At 36.5% G+C, this 26,066-nt stretch overlaps 1 protein-coding gene across 4 annotated transcripts in view; it reads right to left on the reverse strand.

The window, feature by feature from the left end:
* Positions 1–357: 357 nt before the first annotated feature.
* The window catches only part of DZIP3 (DAZ interacting zinc finger protein 3), a 121,889-nt gene continuing 96,180 nt past the window's right edge, over positions 358–26,066 (reverse strand). For 3 of the 4 annotated variants that reach the window (XM_019922836.3, XM_019922838.3, XM_033855853.2), the window contains exons 22-32: positions 24,637–24,705; positions 22,098–22,194; positions 20,037–20,140; positions 18,501–18,588; positions 16,833–16,934; positions 10,094–10,219; positions 7,902–8,041; positions 4,486–4,606; positions 3,841–3,987; positions 3,655–3,756; positions 358–2,090 (exon numbers count right to left, since the gene is read on the reverse strand). In XM_019922836.3, the coding sequence (XP_019778395.1) occupies positions 1,980–2,090; positions 3,655–3,756; positions 3,841–3,987; positions 4,486–4,606; positions 7,902–8,041; positions 10,094–10,219; positions 16,833–16,934; positions 18,501–18,588; positions 20,037–20,140; positions 22,098–22,194; positions 24,637–24,705 (1,207 nt within the window). In that variant the 3' untranslated portion in view covers positions 358–1,979. The remainder of the gene's footprint in view (positions 2,091–3,654; positions 3,757–3,840; positions 3,988–4,485; positions 4,607–7,901; positions 8,042–10,093; positions 10,220–16,832; positions 16,935–18,500; positions 18,589–20,036; positions 20,141–22,097; positions 22,195–24,636; positions 24,706–26,066) is intronic. The other variant, XR_002173832.3, reaches the window with a different exon arrangement.

Raw genomic sequence — 26,066 nt, forward strand, 5'->3', positions numbered from 1 at the left:
AATACAGCCTAGCAGCCTGAATTTGTGGAGGAAGCATGTGACTTACCAAGTATCAGGACTCTCAAGTATTAGGACTGGCTCAGCCACTATTTAGCCACATGACCTAGGGCAAGATGTTCCTGTAAAATGAGGGAATAGATCAGAGGATCATTAAGGACCCTATAAGCTCTGACTATGATTCTAAGGCATACTTGGTATTTTACAAGTCTAGATGACTGCCTTCCTTTTGGATATTTTCCCATCCTTTCTCACAACAGAAGAAAAAGTTAAAGCACAATGAAACAGAAATAGATGTTTGAAATAGAGATTTCAAGTAGCTTTAGGACACAGTTAAAGTAATATACACAGATAAAATAGTTATTCAATTAAGAAACATTTATTCTTTCCCACATGAAAGTGAAATTACAGTTGTAAACATACACTAAAAAATATTTGTTTTACAAGGTAATTTGCTATATGACCATGACCTTGAGGTGTTAGACAAGATAATTATTAAAGGCCCTTTAAGTTCTGAATTGTGCAATTCTAAGACATTCTTGGCACTTTACATGTCTAGATGACTGCCTTCATTTGGGGTATTTTCCTCCACATTTTCCAGTCTATTCTCATTAGAGAAGAAAACATTTAGCATACAATTATAGAAATAATAATTTTAAATAGAGATTTAAAGTAAATTCAAGATATATTTACACTGAAATATACAGGTAAAATAGTTGCTGAGTCAGGAAACACTTATTCACAGTATGAATTTCATTAATTTACAGAAAATAATATGAACCGTGTAACATTTTTCTTACAGGGTCACTGAATTCTTTTAATTTTGTAGCTAGAGACATGTACAACACTTATAGAATTTACACAGTACTAATTTCAAAATAGGTTTTTGACCTCTAAGAATGAAAGTTCTCAGTGACAAGCTTTAGATGTGCAGCTTTAGCTCAGTGGGTGTCAACTCTGTCATAAGAAGCAACTATACACAAACAGTAACCCCCCAGCATGAGAAAGTGAAATTAGAAACTTTTAAGGCAGAAAAAAAAAAGTAGAAACGATTAGGGTCCAAAGAGCATGTTTACAAATGACCAAAGTTATTCAACTGAGCAAATGACTTAATTTGCACAGTAACTTTACTTACTGCTTCCTGATTTCTAATTCTGGGGACTATTTATGCTGTACCTACTGTGAAAGACATTGAGAACAGTAAGAATCATCAGACATGGTCCCAGAGGTATACTGGTAAATGTTTAATAACCAGCTCTTGAGGGGAAAATAAGCCCTTACTTACAGCATTTACCAATTTCTATGGTGTAAAATACTCCCACTATGGCAGATTTCAAGCTACCAACAATTTGAATAACTGGCTCACAAAATTCCTGAAACTAACAGTTGTTTCTCATAAACCAGTATAAGCCAGCTTGAAAACACCACTGTTTGGACCCCACCCTCAAGTAGCTCATAATCTATTCATAGGTACGTATTTTAGAGAATAGAAAAGAATAGGGAAGATAGAGATAAAATGCAAATAAATAATACATATTTTTATAATCAATATTTTAAAAGTTAAAAGGAACACTAAAATCTGTGGAATTTTCCTACTCTTGTCATTTATTTCAGGAAATTAAAGTTTAGTATATTTGGGAGAAAGTAAAGGATGAGTGGAATAAGGACAAAAAAAGACATCCTAGTATCCATGCTGACAGTAATCATCTTTATGTTGGAAGAAAATACCTGCTAAGGTAAGGGCAAATATAATGTAACTTTTAAAATTCTATCTTCTTTAACTGTTCAATTCAGTTCACAGTCCTAAAGATTTGTCCTCTCCTCTTTGGCTGCAGCTTTGATGAGTTTAGCTAGCTTATTTTGCATAATCCTGAAGAGCGTACTGCTTCACATCACTCACACTATCATCAGCCCAAATAAAAGGCAAAACTAAATGCTGCAGTCTGAAAATTGAACTTCCCTTGCATAGTCACCCCGTTGTATCAGATCTTGGGCAAGTGCTGGCTGGGGTGATCAGGAAATTCTTCTGGTAGCAAAACGTGGAGTCTGCAGGTTGGGCATGTCCCCTGTTGCATCAACCAAGGTCTAATGCACTAAGGAGCAAAAAGATTCATGTCAGTCTCTCAGATTTAGCCTAGCAGAGGCAGCTGTTACTCCATACATCAGCGTTGCCAACCAACATATCTTCCAGTGGATCTCAGAGCCTTATTTGGTGGATTGCCATGAAAACTTCTGCAATCATGGAACTTTGTCTGTGATTTGCTGGGCAATATAGTTGGTAACAGGAGAACACCTTTCAGCCAGCTTATTCTATTAAGATCCTTCCCCCCAACCCCAATCTTCAGGAAGACTAGTTCTTCCTAATAAGGAGACTGAGGAAACCTATTACATTTTTTCTCTAGTTTATTATATATTATTCTAATTTATAATCTAGAAAAAGTCATACCTAAACATACAAATGTCACAAATACCTTGTATCAAGTGCTTATGGTGTTCTGAAGTTAAACTCCCTAGATAATGGATATACTTTTCAGATTGCTCTTTCTTTGGTCATAATGGTAGTACTCTTTGGCTACGAACTATATATTAAGTTATTTGCTTGAATACTGACTCTCCAAAAACAAATCATTTTTACATGAATGAATAATGGAGACCCAAGTCAGATGAGAGAGGACTAAGAATAGGCAATAGATATGAGGCCCATTAACTTTAGAGAGTAACCTGAATGAATTACCTGCTTTCTATTCAATGAGCAATGGCAAAGAATAAAATAAGTTTTGTGAAACATTTATTTTCTAAATGGATCTTTAGGACTTTTAAAACTTCAAATGGGAAAAACAGATGGCTAAGTAGCTATCCTGGAGGTCTTTTGGGATTAGCCATTCTGTGTATATCTCTTCTTATCCAAGCAGATACAAAACATAATTCTGTACCAGGTATCACATATCTTTGAAATGATGTTTTACAGATATGGCTTGAATGAGCTAGCTTATTGTTCACTTCCCTGAGAAGCCTTTCTTGTGTAAGATTATCTTTTCCTGTGTCAAATTACACCTCTGCATCAGAAGACTTGGATCATAAATTGTATGTCAATAGCACTTGCACAGCAACAACACCAGAAGTTAATCTATATAAATGCCAATAATCTATATAAATGCCAATTAACAAAAGATATGCCAGCCTCCCATTTTTATAACATCAACACTCAGGCCTCAGCATCTTCAAAAGCAAATACAGGAGCCTGGACAGACTGTTAAGTCTTATGCGTTATAACAGCAGTTGGCTATCATTAGGTGTGGACAAAGGACACTATTTATAACAAGCCAAGGTGAAGTGGCACTGCTGCTAAACTGCCAACTGCCAAGTCAATCAACATTCCTTCCAGTTCTGTTCAAAGGAACTGCCACTCTGTCCCATTAAATCTCATCATTGTCCCCTTCTCCTGCTAGGTGTATCGAGATCTGAGAAAACACAATGCAATCCATGGCTAGGTATGGGAAAACATATAAATGCTTCTGTGCGGTACCCAAAAGCCCAGAGTTATATCCAGTGAAATTCATGACACAGTAGTGGATGATACATGTATACAATTTCAAGGAATGCAGTATGAATTTCACTTAATTGATTAATGGCAAAATATTAAAAAGATAAGTTCACCTGAGAGTGGAATTTGTGTGCACAGGGCAAAACTGAGAGGTTTTCTGGAGAGAGATTCTCATGACAGATCACACAAGGTTCCTCTTCCTCTTCCTCATCATTCTAGGGAAAATACACATAAGGTTAAATTCAGCTCATTTCTCTCCTCTAACTTTAAATGTATTCAGAATCAAGTCTCAGTCTCACCAAATTATTGGCTCCTTCCCACGTGGCAGGACCTTGTGAACCGAGGGGCCTCCGGGCTGGTTTTGAGGGCTGGGCAGCATTAGCCTGAGGTGGAGGAGTATGGCTGGGTGAAGCACTATTACCATTTGGCACGGATTTTCCTTGACTCTGAAAATTAGAATATTATACTTATTATTTATTTTTTTTAGAATTGAACTAAAACAGGAAGAACTGATAAATACCATAGAATAGGCTACAGTGAGAATTAGCAAAAGGGTAAAAGTTAATCAGGTTCATGAGAAATCTTGAAATAAATGTTGGCAATATTACTTATATACTAAGAACCAGGTAAAACCAAAAATAACTCTAGGTGCTCTTTTAATTAAAACAAGTCTTTGCAGAAAATTAGAAAAAATATCTCCTTTTAGAGCCATTCAAAATAACCTAGAGTAAATTTCAAGAGGGTCAGTTTTATTCTAGAATGATCAGGTGGTGTTTCCCATGCCATTTGTCAAGCTGAATTGTTTGTTGTTAATAGATGATTTAATATGATTATAGACTGATTTCCTGATCATGTAATGGAGATAATTAATATGGCTAACTACTAAAGATAAGGGCCAGGAGATAAAGTTGTCTTTTCTTTTTATCTTTTTTCTTTTTTTTTACCTGAGATCTCTTGGGGTCAATAAATTGGGAAATCTTGTGAACAATTTCATCAAATGTCAGTCTAGATAAGGACTTCCCATGAGTATCCTTCAATTTCCGTAAGAAATCTGTAAGCTCCTTTCTGGAAGAGATCAAGGAAAGAGCACTGGTGATTTTCCTACTGCCTTGAGGATGCGCCCTCCAAAGGAGCTATGAAATCCTATCACAGGATTGGTATGTAGCATACAGATGTGACCCTTTAGATTTCTGATCTAAAAAAGTGATCACAGGTCCATCTGCATTTATTTTAAACCAAAATGAAAACTCCTAATGTATTGATTAATGATACTTACTTAATGTGTTTGTGAGTAATAAAGTTTAGTATTTATTTTCTTTCCAAAAAGAGATTTTAACTGTTTTTAAAATTTCACTGTGTGAAAATTAAGTTTGTTATCTGAGCTCATTATATCATCTCTCTCAATGCTCTCTCACTCAAGACTAAAATATTCTCTATGACATAAATCACAGCAAGATCCTTCTTGACCCATCTCCTAGAATAATGGAAATAAAACCAAAAATAAACAAATGGGACCTAATAAAACTTAAAAGCTTTTACACAGCAAAGGAAACCATAAATAAGACAAAAAGACAACCCTCGGGCTTCCCTGGTGGCGCAGTGGTTGAAAGTCCGTCTGCTGATGCAGGGGACACGGGTTCGTACCCCAGTCTGGGAAGATCCCACATGCTGAGGAGCGGCTGGGCCTGTGAGCCATGGCCACTGAGCCTGCGCGTCCAGAGCCTGTGCTCCGCAACAGGACAGGCCACAACAGTGAGAGGCCCACAAACCGCAAAAAAAAAAAAAAAAGACAACCCTCAGAATGGGAGAAAATATTTGCAAATGAAGCAACTGACAAAGGATTAATCTCCAAAACATATAAGCAGCTCATGCAACTCAATATCAAAAAAAACAAACAACCCAATCCAAAAATGAGTGGAAGACCTAAACAGGCATTTCTCCAAAGAAGACATACAGATTGCCAACAAACACATGAAAAGATGCTCAACATCACTAATCATTAGAGAAATGCAAATCAAAACCACAATGAGGGGGGCTTCCCTGGTGGCGCAGTGGTTAAGAATCCACCTGACAATGCAGGGGACTCAGGTTCGAGCCCTGGTCCGGAAAAATCCCACATGCCACAGAGCAACTAAGCCCGTACACCACAACTACTGAACCTGTGCTCTAGAGCCCACAAGCCACAACTACTGAGCCTGCGTGCCACAACTACTGAAGCCCACACGTCTAGAGCCCATGCTTTGCACTAAGAGAAGTCACTGCAATGAGAAGCTTGCGCCACAATTAAGAGTAGCCCCTGCTCACTGCAACTAGAGAAAGCCCACACGCAGCAATGAAGACCCAATGCAGCCAAAAATAAATTAAAAAAAACAAAACAAAACACAATGAGGTATCACCTCACTCCAGTCAGAATGGCCATCATCAAAAAATCTAGAAACAACAAATGCTGGAGAGGGTGTGGAGAAAAGGGAACCCTCCTGCACTGCTGGTGGAAATGTAAATTGATACAGCCACTATGGAGAACAGCATGGAGGTTCCTTAAAAAACTAAAAATAGAACTACCATATGACCCAGCAACCCCACTACTGGGTATATACCCGAGAAAACCATAATTCAAAAAGATACATGTAGCACAATGTTCACTGCAGCACTATTTACAATAGCCAAGACATGGAAGTAACCTAAATGTCATCGATGATGATAAATGGATGAATGGATAAAGATGAATGGATAAAGAAGATGTGGCACATATATACAATGGAATATTACTCAGTCATAAAAAGGAACAAAACTGAGTTATTTGTAATGAGGTGGATGGACCTGGAGTTGTCATACAGAGTGAAGTAAGTTAGAAAGAGAAAAACAAATACCATATGCTAAGGCATATATATGGAATTTATAAAAACGGTACTGATGAACCTAGCAGCAAGGCAGGAACAAAGACACAGATGTAGAGAACGGACTTGAGGACACAGCGGGGGAAAGGGAAGCTGGAACGTAGTGAGAGAGTGGCATTAACATATATACACTACCAAATGTAAAATAGTTAGTGGGAAGCAGCTGCATAGCACAGGGAGATCAGCTCAATTCTCTGTGATGACCTAGAGGGGTGGGATAGGGAGGGTGGGAGGGAGGCTCAAGAGGGAAGGGATATGGAGATACGTGTGTGTGTGTGTGTGTGTGTGTGTGTGTGTATATACATATATATATATAGCTGATTCACTTTGTTGTACAGCAGCAACTAACACAACATTGTAAAGCAATTATACTCTAATAAAGATGTAAAAAAAAAAGACTAAAATATTCCTTTTTAACTATGTTACTATCAGTCTCTTTCTGTCATTATTAATAGTTCTACTTTTGTAAAATTCAGAAACAGAAAACAAAGATTTAACAGAAAATGAAAGCAAAGACTGAAAGACACATTAGTTATGTGATAAAGAAACCTAGGAATATTTTAACTGATATGTTCTTTTTCCATTCCCATAGCCATTGACCCAAAGCCTGCATATACATTTTTGGTAGGATAGGGTAGGATGATAAAAGTATTTTTCTTTCTCAAATGAAATGTCATGTCACCAGCCTTATAAAACTACCTTTGATTTACTATTTATTTTCTAGATATATTTATAACAACTATATTACAGTTCTATTTTCATTTTATATTCACTATTATATTTATAAAACCATAATCTAATCCTGAAACATAATGGTACATATGTTAAATAAAAGCATTGGTCTTCAAATGAAAATGCTGGTGAAAACTAGAATTATTTCATTTGATACAAGATTAAAGATAAAAGACACTTCATTTCTGGAGGAGTAGAATTAAATAGCTTTCTGCTGAAGTCAGAACTGTGAAAAGCACACTAAAATAATGATTTCTTGCATTTAACTATGTCCCCTTTCTTTGTCCCCTAACAAAGAAACTACAAGAACCCTCAATAAAATTAAGGAAATAGGAAAGTAAAACCTGATTATGTTTGGGCTTATATGGCATACAATTAACTTAAAATTCACTTTGGAAATAGGTTATTAAGGTAATTATTGCAGCTAGTGGCATAAAATTGGGTAGGTTTACAACTGGTCGTACTTTCAGTAAATGAGCAAACCTAAATTTAAAAGTTTACTCTCTCATGACTTTAATAATTTTAGGGAAGAGGTTTAGCATTTATACTGAAAACTGTCTCTTCTTAATAAATTTCATTTTCCCTACCAAGGCCATGGTTAGGAAATACTTGTACTTTGTGTGTGTGTGTGTGGGGGTGTTATATTTCTCTGAAGCATTTCATTGGCATAATTATGGCTGTGGAAACTATAGAGTATGATCTGTACTCAACACTAAAAGAGACTGAGGTACCTGGTCTGTTGTGGAAAGGCAGTTTTCAGCCTGTCTGTAATCTTCTCCCAATTCATCATGGGGGGATCACTTCCCAGACCTGCACTGGGAGGCACAGCTTCTCCCACAGGCACTGGCACCGTCCAGGCTATGCTAGTCATCTGTAAGGAGCACAGAATTACAACCCATCAGCTTCAATTATTAGGAAGCAAGGTTCCATGCCAACATTACATTTCCATACCTCAGAAAATGGGTAGAATGAAGAGGAATACTGACATACATGTTCCCTTTTTAGAATTTTTTTCCTTACAGCACCATATTTCTAACTGTTTGTATATGTTTACCTTTATTTTAAAAATGGCACATGCTAGTCTCAGTAATTGCAAACATATACAGAAATACATACAGAGTGTGCATTTCTGAAAGCAACCTAAAGTTTGTTAACAGGGGAATAAGTCAATAAATTGTAGCATATCTAATCAAGTCCTTGAAAATAGATTTGTATGTCTGAGCATATGAGATGTCCACAATGTATGTCTCATTTTCTAAAAAAAGTCTACGGCACAGCATTTATGGTAGAACTCATTTTATAGTAAAACATTTTTTAAATGTGTATGCACAGAAAAAGGTCTGTAAGATACAGAATAATCTGTAAACAGTGATTATTTTCTAGGATTCAACAGCAGGGTAATTTTGCTTTCTACTTTATATAACTATTATATACTTTGTATATGCTTTATGTATTTCTACATTATTTGCCTTTTTATAATTAACATATACTACTTTTATAATTAGAAAAATAATGAAGTTTAATTTTCAAACAACTAAATAAACATGAGAATACTACTAGAATATCTGCCCAGTGTCATGAATGTTACAAAGGTCGTATGGAAGTAGTAGCGACAACTTTGAGCCATGAAACCATCAAACAAAGTTTTCCTCATATTTTATGATGGTTCCTTCTTAGAACCATCAAGTTTCTAATTAATATCAGTAATTGAATATTTTTGAAGTGCTTATCTGATTACTAGGATAATTATAAACATGCATCCTTTACCTAAGACTACAGATTATTTTCAAATATAAGGTTATTACTTATGAAAAATTACTAACAGCCACTGAAATTACTCACACAAAGCCTAGTAGGTCAGAGAAAGAGCAGAATATCACCAGAAATCTGGGTTTGCCTCAGTGTCAAGCTTTTTCAGAGGAATCAGGAAGTAATCTTATTAGAAGGTTGAGGTACTTTAATGTTTTCAATAAAATTTTACTTATTGAAATAAATATAGAATGGTGCAGGAGCAAACCACCTGAGCAACACTGTAATATCATGGTGATAAAAAAGATGTGGTACTTAGTAAATATGTTAAGGCCTAGATACATATTTATTCATAGAGAGGCAGCCTCTACACAAATGAGTAAGTCCATTTGACTATATGTTTCAAAGGGAGGCTGTCAGCAATACATAGGTACAAAATAAACCCCAACTGACTAGAATGTAGTTATGGGAAAGTCAAGATTAGAGAATTTTTTCGTTAATTATATTAAACATCAATCATCTGGGAGAAGATTTTTCTTGTAATAAAAAGTTTACCTTGACCAAGATTACAACTAATAATCCTAATCATTTTAAATTTCTCTGTTGCTTCTTCAGGTTTGGATAAAGCTTATATGGCTCTCTGTGGCTAGAAAGATTTATAACTTTATAGTATAATACGTCGCAAGGTGATATTTATATTACCTGTTTATAGATAAACAATGTCCTACTATACACACATATATGTGTGTGTGTATATAAAATTTTTCTTTAGCTTTGTGGTATAATGTTGTGACTTTGGTAGGTTGAAAAGCAAAGAAGCTAACAATCACGCTAAATTATCTATTAAAAATATCAATCTACCCTGCATTAGTGCCTGTTATAGAAGCAAAACTATAAGAATTCTCTACTATAATATTATATTTATCTTTGTATCTAAAAACTGTTATAATCACTTAATGAAATAGTTAAATAATATATATAATGCATTTAATGCAGTGCCTCACATGGAACTATTCATTCAATCATCATCATGATCATCATGATCATCACTACCACCATCACCTTCATCATTACTTATCAAGTATATGAACAAAGAGAAGACATTCATTCTGGAAGTCCACTGTAAGTGACAACAAGCTAGTTAATGTATATTCCACCAAGAAGGGGTCTGTACCAGTGGGGGTCTAGGTTGACCAGTTGCAGAGATGACTCCAGAACAAACGGCAGGCATTTGAGGAACAGTGAGTACAGGTCTAAAGAAAGATTCTTTCACAACGGGTCTTCCCAAGAACTGCTGTATCTAAAATAGAAAAGATAGAAAATAAAAACAAAACCCCCACATATTTATATATTTACATAGTCAATAATCTAAACTCATAGAGCAATTTTCTTTGGGGGGGTAGCTGATTTGAAATCTAGATACAAAGCATATTAGAAACAATGTTGTCATAACGTTAGTTAAGTATATGAATATCTGAAAAAGCAAAGGGCAGTAAAATATACTAAAGAGCATGGACACAGAAGACAACTGGGTTCTAGTCCTACTTTCTCTCCACCTAGCTGGGTAATCTTGGATACCAAGTCATTAATCTATAAAGTAAGAGGGTTGGGTTAGGTGATCTTTAAAGTTCTCTGACAAATGGAATAATATAGGACTATGGAAAGGAGCTCCTCAATGAGTACTGTCCATGCTGATAAACAATACTGACAGTCAGAAATTCTGCTAAAGAACCAAAGTTGTCTATAGAAAATATTACTTTTGCTATTATTTATTGAAGGGACCTTGTACCACCTGGTGGAGTTCTGACCTTATGTTTAGTTCCAAGGGCAGTGGAAAGCTGAAGTGGGGTGGGCCAAGGGAATAAACCCTCCTACAGTGACTTGCAGACATGCCTTTGAATGTTACTGAACTTCCCAGGGGGTTGTAGAAAGCTAGCCCTTCTTAGCATCTACCAATGGGATGGATACCTTATTGGCTGGACGACAAAAGAGGACAGGTTTATGGAGCATCTACTATGTGCCAGGTCTAGCACTGGCATAAAGCAGAAATTCACCTATTTGTTGAATTTAAAAAATGAGCATTGAGATAGCTCTTAAGTAACAATACTGAAACCAGCAGGGTGAAAGTTAATGGGGAACTTTATAATGGAGAGATAAGGATGACATGTGATTCTTAACATCGCTAAATGAGAGACACTGTGTGCCTTCTAATGTGTGTATACATCATCACCTATAAAGTACTCTTGCCAAAAATACTGAACCTGATTCTAACTAACCCTCTAGATCTAATGATCAGGTTATAGGAAATAGAAGAATATGTATAATGGCATCACAAGGATGTAATCAGTTACATCAATAATGTAGGAATTTAGTTTTTTAACAGATAAATGATATGAATAAAAGGGAGGGAGTTAGGTAGCTGTTATATTTTAAAGAAAAATAACCAGCCAAATGAAAAGTATAAACCTTGTTTGGATTGTTTTTTTAAAAATAAGGGTTTTTAAAGTAATGGTAATTATAACCACATTGGAAGTACTGTCAATCTAGTTAAGAAAAAGACATTTCTGAGACAATTGGGGAAATATAAATTTCAATATTAGACATTAAAAATTATAATTTTCTTCGGTACAAAATGGTGGTGTGATTATATAGCCAATAAGAGTAAGAGTCCTGAGGCATAAATCTGAGGGTAGGGAACAAGACTAAGGACTGAGTTTTATGATCACAAAGGTCAGCAGCAGCTTTATACTAAGGAAGTCACTGAGTTCACTGTGTGGCTGACAGGGTCTTGGTGCTCCGGCCTGTGTCAGGCCTGAGCCTCTGAGGTGGGAGAGCCGAGGTCAGGACATTGGACCACCAGAGACCTCCCAGCCCCATGTAATGTCAATTGACGAGAGCTCTCCCAGAGATCTCCATATCAACGCTAAGACCCAGCTCCACCCAACCGCCAGCAAGCTCCAGTGCTGGACGTCCCATGCCAAACAACTAGCAAGACAGGAACGCAACCCCACCCATTAGTAGAGACGCTGCCTAAAATCATACTAAGTTCACAGACACCCCAAAACACACCACTGGAGGCGGCCCTGCCCACCAGAAAGACAAGATCCAGCCCCACCCACCAGAACACAGGCACCAGCCCCCTCCACCAGGAAGCCTACAAAAGCCACTGAATCAACCTCACCCACTGGGGGCAGACACCAAAAACAAGAGGAACTATGAACCTGCAGCCTGCAAAAAGGAGACCCCAAATGCAGTAAGTTAAACAAAATGAGAAGACAGAGAAATATGCAGCAGAAGAAGCAAGGTAAAAACCCACTCGACCAAACTAAATGAAAAGGAAATAGGCAGTCTACCTGAAAACGAATTCTAAGTAGCGATAATAAAGATGATCCAAATCTTGGAAATAGAATGGAGAAAATACAAGAAATGTTTAACAAGGACCTAGAAGAACTAAAGAGCAAACAAACAATGATGAACAGTACAATAAATGAAATTAAAAACTCTCTAGAAGGAATCTGTAGCAGAATAACTGAGGCAGAAGAATGGATAAGTGACCTGGAAGATAAAATAGTGGAAATAACTACCACAGAGCAGAATAAAGAAAAAAGAATGAAAAGAATTGAGGACAGTCTCAGAGACTTCAGGGACAACATTAAATGCACAACTTTCGAATTATAGGGGTCCCAGAAGAAGAGAAAAAGAAAGGTCTGAGAGAATATGTGAAGAGATTATAGTTGAAAACTTCCCTAACATGGGAAAGGAAATATTCAATCAAGTCCAGGAAGCGCAGAGAGTCCCATACAGGATAAATCCAAGGAGAAACTCACCAAGGCACATATTAATCAATCTATCAAAAATTAAATACAAAGAAAAAATATTAAAAGCAGCAAGGGAAAAGCAACAAATAACATACAAGGGAATCCCCATAAGGTTAACAGCTGATATTTCAGCAGAAAATCTGCAAGCCAGAAGGGAGTGGCGGGACATATTTAAGTGATGAAACGGAAAAACCTACAACCAAGATTACTCTACCCAAGGCTTCCCTGGTGGCACAGTGGTTGAGAGTCCGCCTGCCGATGCAGGGGACACAGGTTCGTGCCCCGGTCCGGGAAGATCCCACATGCCGCAGAGCGGCTGGGTCCATGAGCCATGGCCACTGAGCCTGTGTGTCCGGAGCCTGTGCTCCACAACGGGAGAGGCCACAACAGTGAGAGGCCCGCGTACCGAAAAAAAAAAAAAAGATTACTCTACCCAGAGAGGATCTGATTCAGATTTGATGGAGAAATTAAAACCTTTACAGACAAGCAAAAGTTAAGAGAATTCAAAAAAAAAACAAAAAAAAACAAAAAAAAACAAAAAGTTAAGAGAATTCAGCACCACCAAACCAGCTTTACAACAAATGCTAAAGGAACTTCTCTAGGCAGGAAACACAAGAGAAGGAAAAGACCTACAAAAACAAACCCAAAACAATTAAGAAAATGGTAATAGGAACATACACATTGATAATTACCTTAAATGTAAATGGATTAAATGCTCCAACCAAAAGACATAGACTGGCTGAATGGATACAAAAACAAGACCCATATATAGGCTGTCTACAAAAGACCCATTTCAGACCTAGGGACACATACAGACTGAAAGTGAGGGGATGGAAAAAGATATTCCATGCAAATGGAAATCAAAAGAAAGCTGGAGTAGCAATTCTCATATCAGACAAAATAGACTTTAAAATAAAGACTTTTACAAGAGACAAAGAAGGACACTACATAATGATCAAGGGATCAATCCAAGAAGATATAACAGTTGTAAATATTTATGCACCCAACACAGGAGCACCTCAATACATAAGGCAAATGCTAACAGCCATAAAAGGGGAAATCGACAGTAACACAATCATAGTAGGGGACTTTTAACACCCCACTTCCACCAATGGACAGATCATCCAAAATGAAAATAAATAAGGAAACACAAGGTTTAAATGACACATTAGACAAGAAGGACTTAATTGATATTTATAAGACATTCCGTCCAAAAACAACAGAATACATTTTCTTCTCAAGTGCTCATGGAACATTCTCCAGGATAGATCATATCTTGGGTCACAAATCAAGCCTTGGTAAATTTTAGAAAATTGAAATCATATCAAGTATCTTTTCTGACCACAACACTATGAAACTAGATATCAATTACAGGAAAAATAAACTGTAAAAAATACAAACTCATGGAGGCTAAGCAATACACTACTGAATAACCAAGAGATCACTGAATAAATCAAAAAGGAAATCAAAAATACCTAGAAACAAATGACAATGAAAACATGATGACCCAAAACCTATGGGATGAAGCAAGAGCAGTTCTAAGAGGGAAGTTTATAGCAATACAGTCCTATCTCAAGAAACAAGAAAAATCTCAAGAATAAGAGTCTTCATCTTTTTGGAATGCATACTAAAGTATAAATGGATGAGATGTAGGGTTTACTTTAAAATGTTCCAGTGGGGAGGAAGAAGGGGATGACATGGCACAAGACTGACAAAATGTTGATAATGATGTTGAAGTTGGCTCTTGGGTTCACAGAGGTTCATCATTCTGTTTTTATGTATGTTTCAAAATTTTCATAATATAAAGTCCTTAAATAATGAATGATGGGTACTGAGTTAGTAGTCCTGCTCTTTTTGAGGACAACAATTACCTAACACTACTTTTAGGATTAGACAGCCAGGCTACAAAAATCAAAACATAATGAAACACATAAAAATACTGGGTTAAACTGGGAAAAATACCCATTATTCCAGACTTCTCAGGTTAGACTACTATATATATTTAAAACCTGGTAACCATTCTTTACAATACTAGAATCTCAGAAAGAAATACTTTAGTGATCAGATCATCTAGTACAATTTCCTGATTTGTAGATAGGAAAACCAAGTCTGGGACAGCTGAGTTTCCCAAAACCAACACAGTTCTTCACAGAGTTAGGACCTGAACCCAGACCTCTAATGTATTTCCATTGTATAATACCACCTCAATTTATTGCAAAAAGAATGGTTACATTTCTAGCATCTGTGCTCTCAAAGTGTTCTACTAATTCTCAGTGGTCACTGATGCTTGTACTTTAACACAACTGTTAGCTTTGATCAAGCACAGCAGTGACTCTGGTTAGGAAGCACAAAAGATACACATGTACCTCTTAAGTGTTAGCAAGGGATGCTTATAAATTCCATTGAGCCTAACTGCCAGTGGGTTCTTTCCCTTGACTAAACCTGGGTAGCCACATCAGCCATAAGCAAGTCTCTGAAGGGATGAGGATGTAGAGGTCAAGGTTTGATTATGTTTGTCACTTATAGTGTCACTAGTATCACATAGATTATTCCAGTCTGGTTCCAGAAAACTCCAAAGAACATCTCTGTTTCTAGCGTCCGAATCTCTAGAGCCATTTTATATTTAGAGTCATGGGAGAGTTTAACTACAACCTATAGGCAGTAGTTTGAATACAGGCAGAGGCAACAGATTTCTAGAAATCCTACCAAGAATATGTGTTACTTCCCATAGAACTACAGGGAATCTGGGATTTCTGTCATCTACGCAACACATTTCTTATCAGGAGAGTTGGGTATTATGGTGTGTTCAAAGCCTAGAATAATAATATGCATAATATAATACTCCTATAAAACCTGAATTAACCAAAAATATAAAAGCCAATACTGTCATTCTAAACTAAAGCCCATGGTGAATATCATAATGCTTTCAGCTCTGAATTCTGCTTTTGAAACAGTGTAACTCCACACAATTCACATAATTTTTAAGTTCTTTGATATACTCAACTAGTATTTGTAGAAAAAACATTTTCAAAGTTCTACTACAAGCAGAAATGCTAATGTCAAAAGTGATCTACCCCTAAATATATCACACCTTTCTTACCCTCAGATCCGTTATCATAATAAAGGTTATTATCTAGTGGTTCTGTTCTAAAAGGTCTTTTGGGAAGCTGTATGAGTTTATTGGGTTAAGGTGCTATGTTTCCCAGAAGGCTAACATAAACAGTATAGCATAGAGATTAGTTTGTCTGATGTAGACGCATTTATCCCTCACAGTAAGCAGGGAAGGGTAATAAATGAAAGCTGTCCTTACTGTTAAAGGTAGAATAGAAGATAAAAGTTAAGGAAAACAGAGTCTAAAGTGGAAGTGGGGGGGGTGAAGTCCAGCATGCTAGGGTATTATGCTGAGATGTTTTAGTCATCTAGCAGTAACGTGAGGGCATTGGGAATTCTAGGCATTCATCGGTTTTCTCTCATAATGTGTGATCGACAGGATGAATGAGCATATATTACCTCTTTAGATATCAAACGCATTACTAAAATCCAGTGATACAACCTACCTCTTGCCTCAGCTGAGTCAGCCAACTAGTCATATCATCTGTAGATGATACAGCAGGAATGGACATAATTACAAATGATACGCACTACATGTACCCTTTCCACTTTGAACACACAGACATAATGCATATTCAGTGTTTTAAAGCTGTTACCATTTTATCAAGATGAAGATGGTGATTTTTCAAAATGTTATACAGTTGACCCTTGAACAACACAGGTCTGAGTTGTGTGGGTCCACTTATACACCGATTTTTTTCAATAAATATAATCCCTGTATTTTCATGTTACAGATCTTTAAATTAACTAAATGTGGAGAAAGTTTGCATTTGATTAGAAATCACAATATGTGGAATCAAAAAACTAGGGTTTGAGTCCTGATTCTATCCAAACTGTTTCAGCTTCCTGCTCTTGGGTAATCATTTATCAATTCCGTTTGTGAAGCAGAGAGAGCAGTACCCAGATTTCTGACTGCATGGGGTGGGGGTGGGGGGTTGGCACTCCCAAGCCCTGCGTTGTTCAAGAGTCAACTGTATTTCTTACCAGTATCTCAGGGCTGGGTGGTGGTGGAGGAAGCTGGATTGGAGGCAAGGTACTCAAGGCAAACCCTTGCTTCACCTTGTTAATTTGTTCATTGTACTGTGTCTAGTAAGAGAAACAATATTTTACAGCAAAATCAACTTCAAAGAAATAGCATATGGAAGTACTTGATGTAGTTTTGAATAGTACAACATAGATGAGTGATTTCCAATCTATTATGCCAGAAATAATATAAAAAGAATTTCTGACATAAAAACAACCCTATACACCACTATCCATAGATGTAAATAGCTGTATTTTTAGAAGTATCTATTGATTGACAAGATACAGAGACATATAATTCACAGATCTCTGTGATAACTCCTCAGTGCTTCAATAATTTTTAGCCCCCAAATGGGAACCACTTATATAAAGTAAACAGAGTCTAAAGATCAAGAAGATGTAAATAATCTACTTGCTGAAAAATATGGGGAAAAAAGTATTTGTAACAAAGAGTTGAACTACTTGCAAATGTTCATTTTAAAAACTGGGGGCTTCCCTGGTGGCGCAGTGGTTGAGAGTCCGCCTGCCAATGCAGGGGACATGGGTTCATGCCCCGGTCCGGGAGGATCCCACATGCCGTGGAGCGGCTGGGCCCGTGAGCCATGGCCGCTGAGCCTGCGCGTCCGGAGCCTGTGCTCTGCAACGGGAGAGGCCACAGCAGTGAGAGGCCGGCGTACCGCAAAAAAAAAAAACCAAAAAACTGGAGGGGAAGTTTTAGGGAAAACTTTTGAATGTCCACATTTTTTTTAATCTTAAAAGTTATACCTGTAGCTGTCTCCAGTTCCACATATACCTTTGTTTTTTCTTCTTAGATTTTGCCACAGGTAAGACTCCTATCCTTGAAGCTTAAAAACATACTTTGAACATTTTTGGCATTGTCCCCATTTTGCTTTATATGTTATTTTGTAAACAAACCACAAGAGCTGGAAGAGAAAGTCTTCAAACATTTAGAAACTTCCATATATAGGACACGTTCTTAGAAGAAAACAATGACAGAGAACAAGGGGCATCTCTTTTGAGGCCAGAACTTTGAATAAATCCAATAAATATGCTAAGCATCACTAAAGACTGAGTATGAACGAGTCTGGGAAAGAAACAGGGAAGACCACCGAGGACAAAGCTAGACAAGTATTCAGTGTGTTACCTCTTTAGATTACTGTTAGCACAGTCCTAATTCTATTACATGAATAATTAAGAATTTATTATTTTGCATTAGGGAGTAATTACATAAAAAGTTAAGATTGAAAACTAATACAGATCTGCTTGATCTTCCTTTTAATTCTGTAAACACATAATTACTCAGATCAAGTTAAGACATTTATTTCTGACTGGAGCAGAGTTAGCTTTGGAATTCTAGAAAATTGTGTGAGGCACAATTTTTGAGTTTACCATTTACTAGACTAAGGACCTAGAAGACCACAAGTAAGAGCCTAGGATGTTATCTACAGCCAACTACAATGGAAGTAATCAGTCTCAAACCTCAAAAAGGCATAAATTTTAATAACTGCAGTGAAAAAACATGTTCTTCCTTAAATTTCTCTAGTAATTGTTTTTAATGTTAGATGTTTCCTTTAAGTATATACCACCTACACCATTCAGTCAATTTACTCTAAATACTTCATGACTTACCCTGAGGAATGCAATCTTGTTTCTAACATCTGTCACAATGGCATTCCAACTGTCTACTGCAGCCTTTAATTGAAGTGATTTTAGGTTGCTGGTATAGAAATGGAGACACAAGGGAAAGTTCTTTCTTTTTATATGCCACTTAGATTTCCAAAAATTACTATTATGTTCTCTAGCATGTATACAGATAAAGTAAAACAACAACAAAATTACTTCTATCACCAATTACCTCAAATGGGCAGAAAGTTGTATGGAAGGGCTTGTTATCAAAAATTTTAAAAAAGCTTAGTAAACAAAGACATTCCTTTGTATAGGAATCCTCCATTGAAGAAGGGAGGCAAAGGAGGCCACACAGGGAAACTGCCCTAGCCATCCAATGCAGGAGCATTCTCAAAGATGTTGACATCCTGAAAGCAGGTTTTGGACTATCTTCCCATTAACCCTGACATCACAGGGCCACGGTTGGCCTATCAGGCTCTTTTGCAAATTAGAAAAAGATATTCCCTACAGAAAGGAAAGTTAGAAAGAAATACCTCTTCTGTGAGGATGAATTAGATTGTTGTCTCTATGATATGCTAAATTGCACAAACACAGCAGCTCTGCCCACCATGCCCATCAAACGACTTAAGTAAAACAGCTTTGAGGTGTTTACGGTCTGGCATCTCAAGAAGAGAGATTTCACGTGGCCTTTCAAAAGGCTCTATCTGTTATAATATCCCCACCCCAGTATCCCCTGGCACAAAAGAGCATAACAAGTTATCACTGAGATCATCTCATACAAAGAAGCTTGATAATATTCTAATTTATAGAGCATCCTTTCTCCCTCTAGCAAGCAAAGATAGACTGATCACTTACAACAGTGCTTCCCTGACATGAATGCACATCAGTGTCTCCTGGGAATCTTGTTAAACATCAGAGATTCTGATTCTTTAGAATTGAAGAATAATGATGATCATATTAAAATAATAATCATTAAAAGTAGTGATGCTTTGGTCCCAGAGATTTTAATCTAATTAATTCCTTAAGTTCAAAGGTGTACCCCATAAAATTATAAACTGAAGAATCCCATGCAACCTGCCTAAAATTTGAAAACCACTCATTTGTAGCACAGCAGGAAACTGCCTTTAACACGGTTTTAGGTGTTAATACTGATTTTTCCCTCAATGTATTTTTCCAAAGGTATTTAAAATAAAGCGTTAAGAGAGAAAAGAATTAGAAAAAAGTTTTCCAATTAGAATCCACCTTGTTTTGTAAATATCTGGTCTTCATGCATGTCTCTGACTGAGACTTTTGATCTGTTTCACTGTAGAGGAAGGGAAAAATCTGCCATCAGCTACTACTGCACTTAGTAGACTACTCAGTGCCACAGCAGGAGCAACAAAGTAAAAGCTCAAAGTGAGGTTTAAAAAAACAATGGCTTCTTCACTCCAAAGACTCTGATGTCATATACGTAAAACACATCACAGATTATGTTCAACCTTGGAGCCACCTATGAGTACCTCAGAGACCAAGACACATTAAGGAAGAGGGAGCGGTTACCTTGCTGCCATGTGAGTCGCCCTGGCAAGCTGACTGAGGCATTCCTTTTCAGTCTGCTCTAGGTGAAGCAAACCAAAATCTCTACGACACTGTAAGAAATATACCTACAGATTTTTGAGAGAAAGAGAAAGAAGTTAAAGATGTCCTTGTAAATGAACACATTCTTTCCTCAAACATTTCAAGTAAATTTAAAGTTATTTTTTTTCAGTCTCTTCCAACAACACCTGAGCTTCTTGCCTGCCCATAACACATTTTAAAGCTCTTTGATCAATTCTGAAATTCTCATATTTTTATTCAAAAGTTACTGGGTTGGGAAACATTTTAGAACATTAGTTTTTAAACTTGCATATGCACTGGAATCATCTCAGAAACTTAGAAAAATGATGTCTTGGTTTCAGAGATTCTAATTTAATTGATAGTAGGTGTAACCTGGGAAACGTTTTTTTTTTTTAATTTCTGAATATCTTTTTCTTTTTATGTCATTGATTTTTTAAAATAAACATTTATTTATTTACTTTTGGCTGCGTTGGGTCTTCGTTGCTATGCGCAGGCTTTCTCTAGTTGCTGCGAGTGGGGGCTACTCTTCGTTGCGGTGCGCGGGCTTCTCACTGCGGTGGCTTTTCTTGTGGAGCACGGGTTCTAGGAGTATGGGCTTCAGTAGTTGTGGCACATGAGCTCAGTAGTTATGGCTCACGGGATCTAGAGTGCAGGCTCAGTAGTTGTGACACATGGGCTTAGTTGCTCTGGGGCATGCAGGATCTTCCTGGACCAGGGCTCGAACCCATATCTCCTGCATTGGCAGGTGGATTCTTAACCACTGCACCACCAGGGAAGCCCCGAAAAGGTGTTTTTAAAAGCTCTCAGATAACTCTATTATGCAGCAAGTGTGTTTAAGAACACTCAAAAGAAGTCCTGCTATTTGATTTTTTTTTTTAATTGATGAAGGAGTAAGAAAACAATCAGACCCTACAGGACTATGCTGTCCAAATGGGCCTTGGAGGTCATCTAGGCTGATGTCTCTCCAGCAGTGGGAATCCCTTCCAACTATTATTGATGCATGGTCATTTGGCCTCTGTTTTTTCCTATTGATCACTTAATATTTGCTGAAAATAGCTCATACTCTTAGACAGCATTAAGTGTTTCTAAAATTAATAATGGAAGTAGAAAGGAACTTTCTGATTAAAAGCAGTGAAAAACAAAGTCTACAAAGTTGAGCTCTTAAGGTAATCTGAGCTTTTTTTTTTCTGAATTAAATTTAATTAAATTAAATTTAATTAATTTAATTAAGTAAATAAATTAAGTAAATAAATTAATTAAATTAAGTATTAAATTTAATACTCCAATACTTTACTGTCCAGGGATTTTTGGTGCAGATATCACCCCTTGATTGTTGAGCTCTGGATTCCAGAGTGCTCTGCTAAAAAATAGACCTTACCATGACAAAGGTGAGAAGGTTTGTAATGCTTTTAATGTCAACGAGTGCTCCAAAATTTGAATTTTATTGTATATCAAGTTTGGTTATCTATAAATAAAAATTACATACATACATACAATCACATTTCTTTTGAGAGATCCTAGCTGTGGTGTTCTAAAATAACTTAGAAGAAACTGAATGCCTTTCTGGGGGAAGAGGTAAGTTGGTTTCCGACACTGGAATGTATGGTGTGTATGTGTTTTTGGAAGATCTATGTAGTTAAATAGCAAAGAAAGGAGATATTACGGCAGCAGTGAAATGTTATTCTTAGAAGTTTGGCTTAGTCACCTGGATTAATGAGAATTTTCTAAGATGTCTATATTTGCTATACACACTGAAGCAAAACAATTTCTTGGAGTCATTTGGGGGAAAACAACATAAGATCATCAATTTCAAGTAAAAATATACAAAATGCCAACAAGTCAAAAAAGCACAAGAGTTTGAGCTGTGTTTTTCTGGCTGGTCCTCAGATGTCTTAATTCTGTTTATTCAAAAAACAATATTTTAAAAATTCTTTAGTATACCAGTACACAAGTAAAACTTCACTCCTCAACCCCATCTCTCTCTCCCTCTTTCTTTTCTTTTACCTCAGCTGTTAAAGCTCTGCTAGTTTCTGCATTCAGTTTGTTTAAGTATGTTTTAATTGTGCTTTCCAGATTATGCTTCTCCATTTCCCACTGAGATCTGAAATATATGATAAAGAGTCAGTAACACTGCAGCAAGGACAGACTTTTCAACCTTATTCAGGAGGCAGACAGATACAAGCTATTCAATGAATAGGAAATGATTTCCTGGAAAGTATACAGCATATAAAAGCAACAGAAGACATTACTTAACTCTTACTGTTACCCTTTACTATCATGAATGTGGAGGGTTTAAAGTTGTCATTTAAACCTTGGTTCTGAAATCAAGTTGTCTGAAGATGAATCTGACCTCCACAACTTATTAAATGTGAAACCATGGGCAAGTTACTTCTCTATACCTCAGTTTCCTCACATATAAAAATGGAAAAATTATATTACTTACCTCAAAGAGTTGTTGTGAAAATTCATTCAGATAATATACATAAAGCACTTTGTGTTTGGCACATACGAATTACTAAATAAATGTTAGCTATTATTATTAATAAATTTTACATAAAATAAAGTTTCTACAAGCCTTTTTGTGTCCTAACAATAGCAACCACAAAAGTTTTTATTATCCCTGTCATAAAGCTAAGTCACCGTATTAAAATATTTTACTGTTTATCTCAGTGCTCACATTCAGTACCTTAGAATGAAAACAATTCCCATAGCTTGAGAAGGAGAGAAGGAGATGATGATAAGGATATTATTTATGAAGGACATTATGGAAAATGGCTACCTATGAGGTTTCTCTTTTTCCTATTCCATTTCAGCTTCCTACACTTGAGCCCCAGAATGCTAGAGCATACAAACCAAATTATGTTTCTAATGAAAGCAATTAATTGGACGTGTAACATTTTTGTAATAAGGACTTTCACAAAGGCTTTCCTCAATGTTTTATTATTAGAAACAGCTGGATGCTTGAGTACCTGACAAACATTGATGAGAAGCCTGATAAGACAATATGTTGTTAATATCAATAAGGCCAGATTATTTTGAGGGAAAAAGTTATAAAATATTCAAGGAGTCAACAAAAAGGAATTACGATGCCGCTGAATACTGTGAAAAACTTGCCTACGAGAGAAAAAATAGATAAATTGGACTTCATCAAAATCAACTGTGCTTCTAAGGACATGATCAAGGAAGTGAAAAGACAACCCACAGAATGGAAGAATATATTCGAAAATCATGTATCTGACAAGGAACTTGTATCCAGAATATACAAAAAACTCTTAAAGCTCAATAGTTAAAAGAGAAACAACCCAATATTAAAAATAGTCAAAGGAAGTAAATGGACATTTCTCCAAGTAGATACACAAATAGCCAATAAGCACATGAAAAGATACTCAACGTAATTATTAGGAAAATGCAAATTAAAACCAAAAAGACATACCACTTTACAAACACTACAATGGGTGAACTAAAGACAGATAAAATAATAAGTCTTGGTGAGAATGTGGATAATTGGAACACTCATCCATTCCTGCTGGGATTATAAAATGGTGCAGTCACTTGGAAAACAGTTTGGCAGTTCCTCCAAAAGTTAAACAGAGTTTACTGCATGTCTCAGCAATTCTACTCTTAGGTATATACCCAAGAGAATTGAAAACATATGTCCACACAAAAATTTGTAGACAAATGTTCATACCAGCTTTATTCATAACAGCCAAAAACTGGACACAAACCAAATGTCCATCAACTGATGAAAAGGTAAGCAAAGTGTGGTATATCCATACAATGGAATATTATTTGTCCATAAAAAGGAATGAGTACTGATACATGCTAAAACACGATGAACCTTGAAAACATTATGTTAAGTGAAAGAAGTTAGTCAAAAGAGGCCACATATTATTATATGATTCCTTTTGTATGACATGTCCAGAATAAGTAAATCCACAGAGACAAAAAAATAGACTAGTGGTTCCCAGAAGCTGGGGGACAAGAGAATGGGGAGTGACTTCTAACGGACCCAGGGTTTCTTTTTAGGGTGAGAAAAATGTTCTGGAATTAGATAGTGATGATGGTTGTACACCTCTGTACATATACTACAAACCAAGGAATAGTATGCTTTAACAGGGTGAATTTTATTCTATGTGAATTAGATCTCAAAACAGCTATTATAAAAAATATGTAAATCAGAACAAGACTTACCCAGTTTCATGAATCAGTCACATCTAATAGTATTGATTACAGTAAAGAAAAAAGAATTCATAAGCCCTAGTTCCTAACAGTAGTTTGTTGTGGCACCACAACTTTGCTGATTTAATCACTCTCAGCAGTTTCCCAGGGCCAGAGGCAAGGTGAACATTCATCCCTATTTGCCTAGGACATTTCCAGCTTTTATCTGTTGTCCCAGTGTAATTATTAATACTGCTCAGTATCATGCTCAGAAGTGCCCTAGTTTGGATGTTTATGTTATATGGCTACCTTAGCCAGAATATTCTGAGTGGAATACACAGTTTCAGAGAGGGTGCACTCAACCAAAGCAACAGCTGTTTGTTACCTTTTCATAGAAAGTTGCTCTTTAAGGTTCTTGATTTCATTATCTTTAGCATGGCTCTGACGCTGCAATCTAAGAAAAGAAGAAAGAACGCCATAAAATGTTAGAAATTATTTATCATTAACAGTCAGAACAACCCTACTTGTAGCTGAGGAGGGAGTAAGTATGTCCATTTTGGGCCATAAATCTTGAGCCTGAAAATAACTGGACTCCTCTACCTTATTCTTCTAAGATTTATCTTTCTTACGTCTGATGTCCGATTTACTGACTTTACAAAGAAAGAACTAAGTTCTAACCCTGAAAATTAGAAAGCCAAACTGAAGAGTTATATCGTATCCCCAGCTCAATGACTCAGAAAAATGACTTCAGCTCTTTGTTCTTTAGTTTACTCACTAGAAAATAGAGATGGCATCTTGTGATGTTCTAGGCCTATGGTGGGATTGAGAACTTCAAATTCCTTAAAGAGATAGTATATCAAGTCATGCAAGCTATTAAAGACTTAAGTTCTGAAAGAAATCAGATCTTAAATACAGAAGCAATGAGGCTGTGTACAAATAAGAATTTTAATTAAAACTATACATTATGGGGCTTCCCTGGTGGCGTAGTGGTTGAGAATCTGCCTGTCAATGCAGGGGACACAGGTTCAAGCCCTGGTCTGGGAAGATCCCAGATGCCGCGGAGCAACTAGGCCCATGAGCCACAACTACTGAGCCTGCGCGTCTGGAGCCTGTGCTCTGCAACAAGAGAGGCCGTGACAGTGAGTGGCCCCCATTCGCCACAACTAAAGAAAGCCCTCGCACAGAAACGAAGACACAACACACCCAAAAATAAATAAATAAATAAATAAATTTATTTATTTATTTAAAAAACCCCCAAAACTATAAATTATAACAGGGGAGTCACTCACATGACCTAATCAACAGAAGATTGGGTAAAAATTTTGTATACATCAGAAAACATAACCCATGATTAACTTAATAACCGACATGCCAAAAACTATTAAAAGCAATGCAAAGTAATACTTTCGGGGTTTACATATATTCACATACCATTTTTGATGTTCCTCCCTTGTGCTGCATTTTTCTTTACCACCTGTTAATCTGCTTCAATATGAAGAGATTTATAGCAAAAGCACATTTCTCTTTAAGTCTCTGATATGTTCAGACACTTGGGATACATACGAGTTTTGGTTTATATAAACTATGGAATGATAAAGCCTTAAAACAGTGACGTTACATGTTGGCTGGATTGCTCACCACTAGATTTCAGAGACCACCTACTTACGTTTAAGCTTCTTGGAAGCTGTAGAGACCTACAATGAATGTTGTATTGGACTGATAAATGCAATGAAAAGAAAACAGGTCTCTTTAGATACAAAAGAGATCATGTTCTTGAGTAAAGAATAAGAAATACAAGCTTTGTTTCTGTATACT

The sequence above is a fragment of the Tursiops truncatus genome, chromosome 4, assembly GCF_011762595.2.
Source record: "Tursiops truncatus isolate mTurTru1 chromosome 4, mTurTru1.mat.Y, whole genome shotgun sequence".
In the NCBI taxonomy this organism is placed as follows: Eukaryota; Metazoa; Chordata; class Mammalia; order Artiodactyla; family Delphinidae; genus Tursiops; species Tursiops truncatus.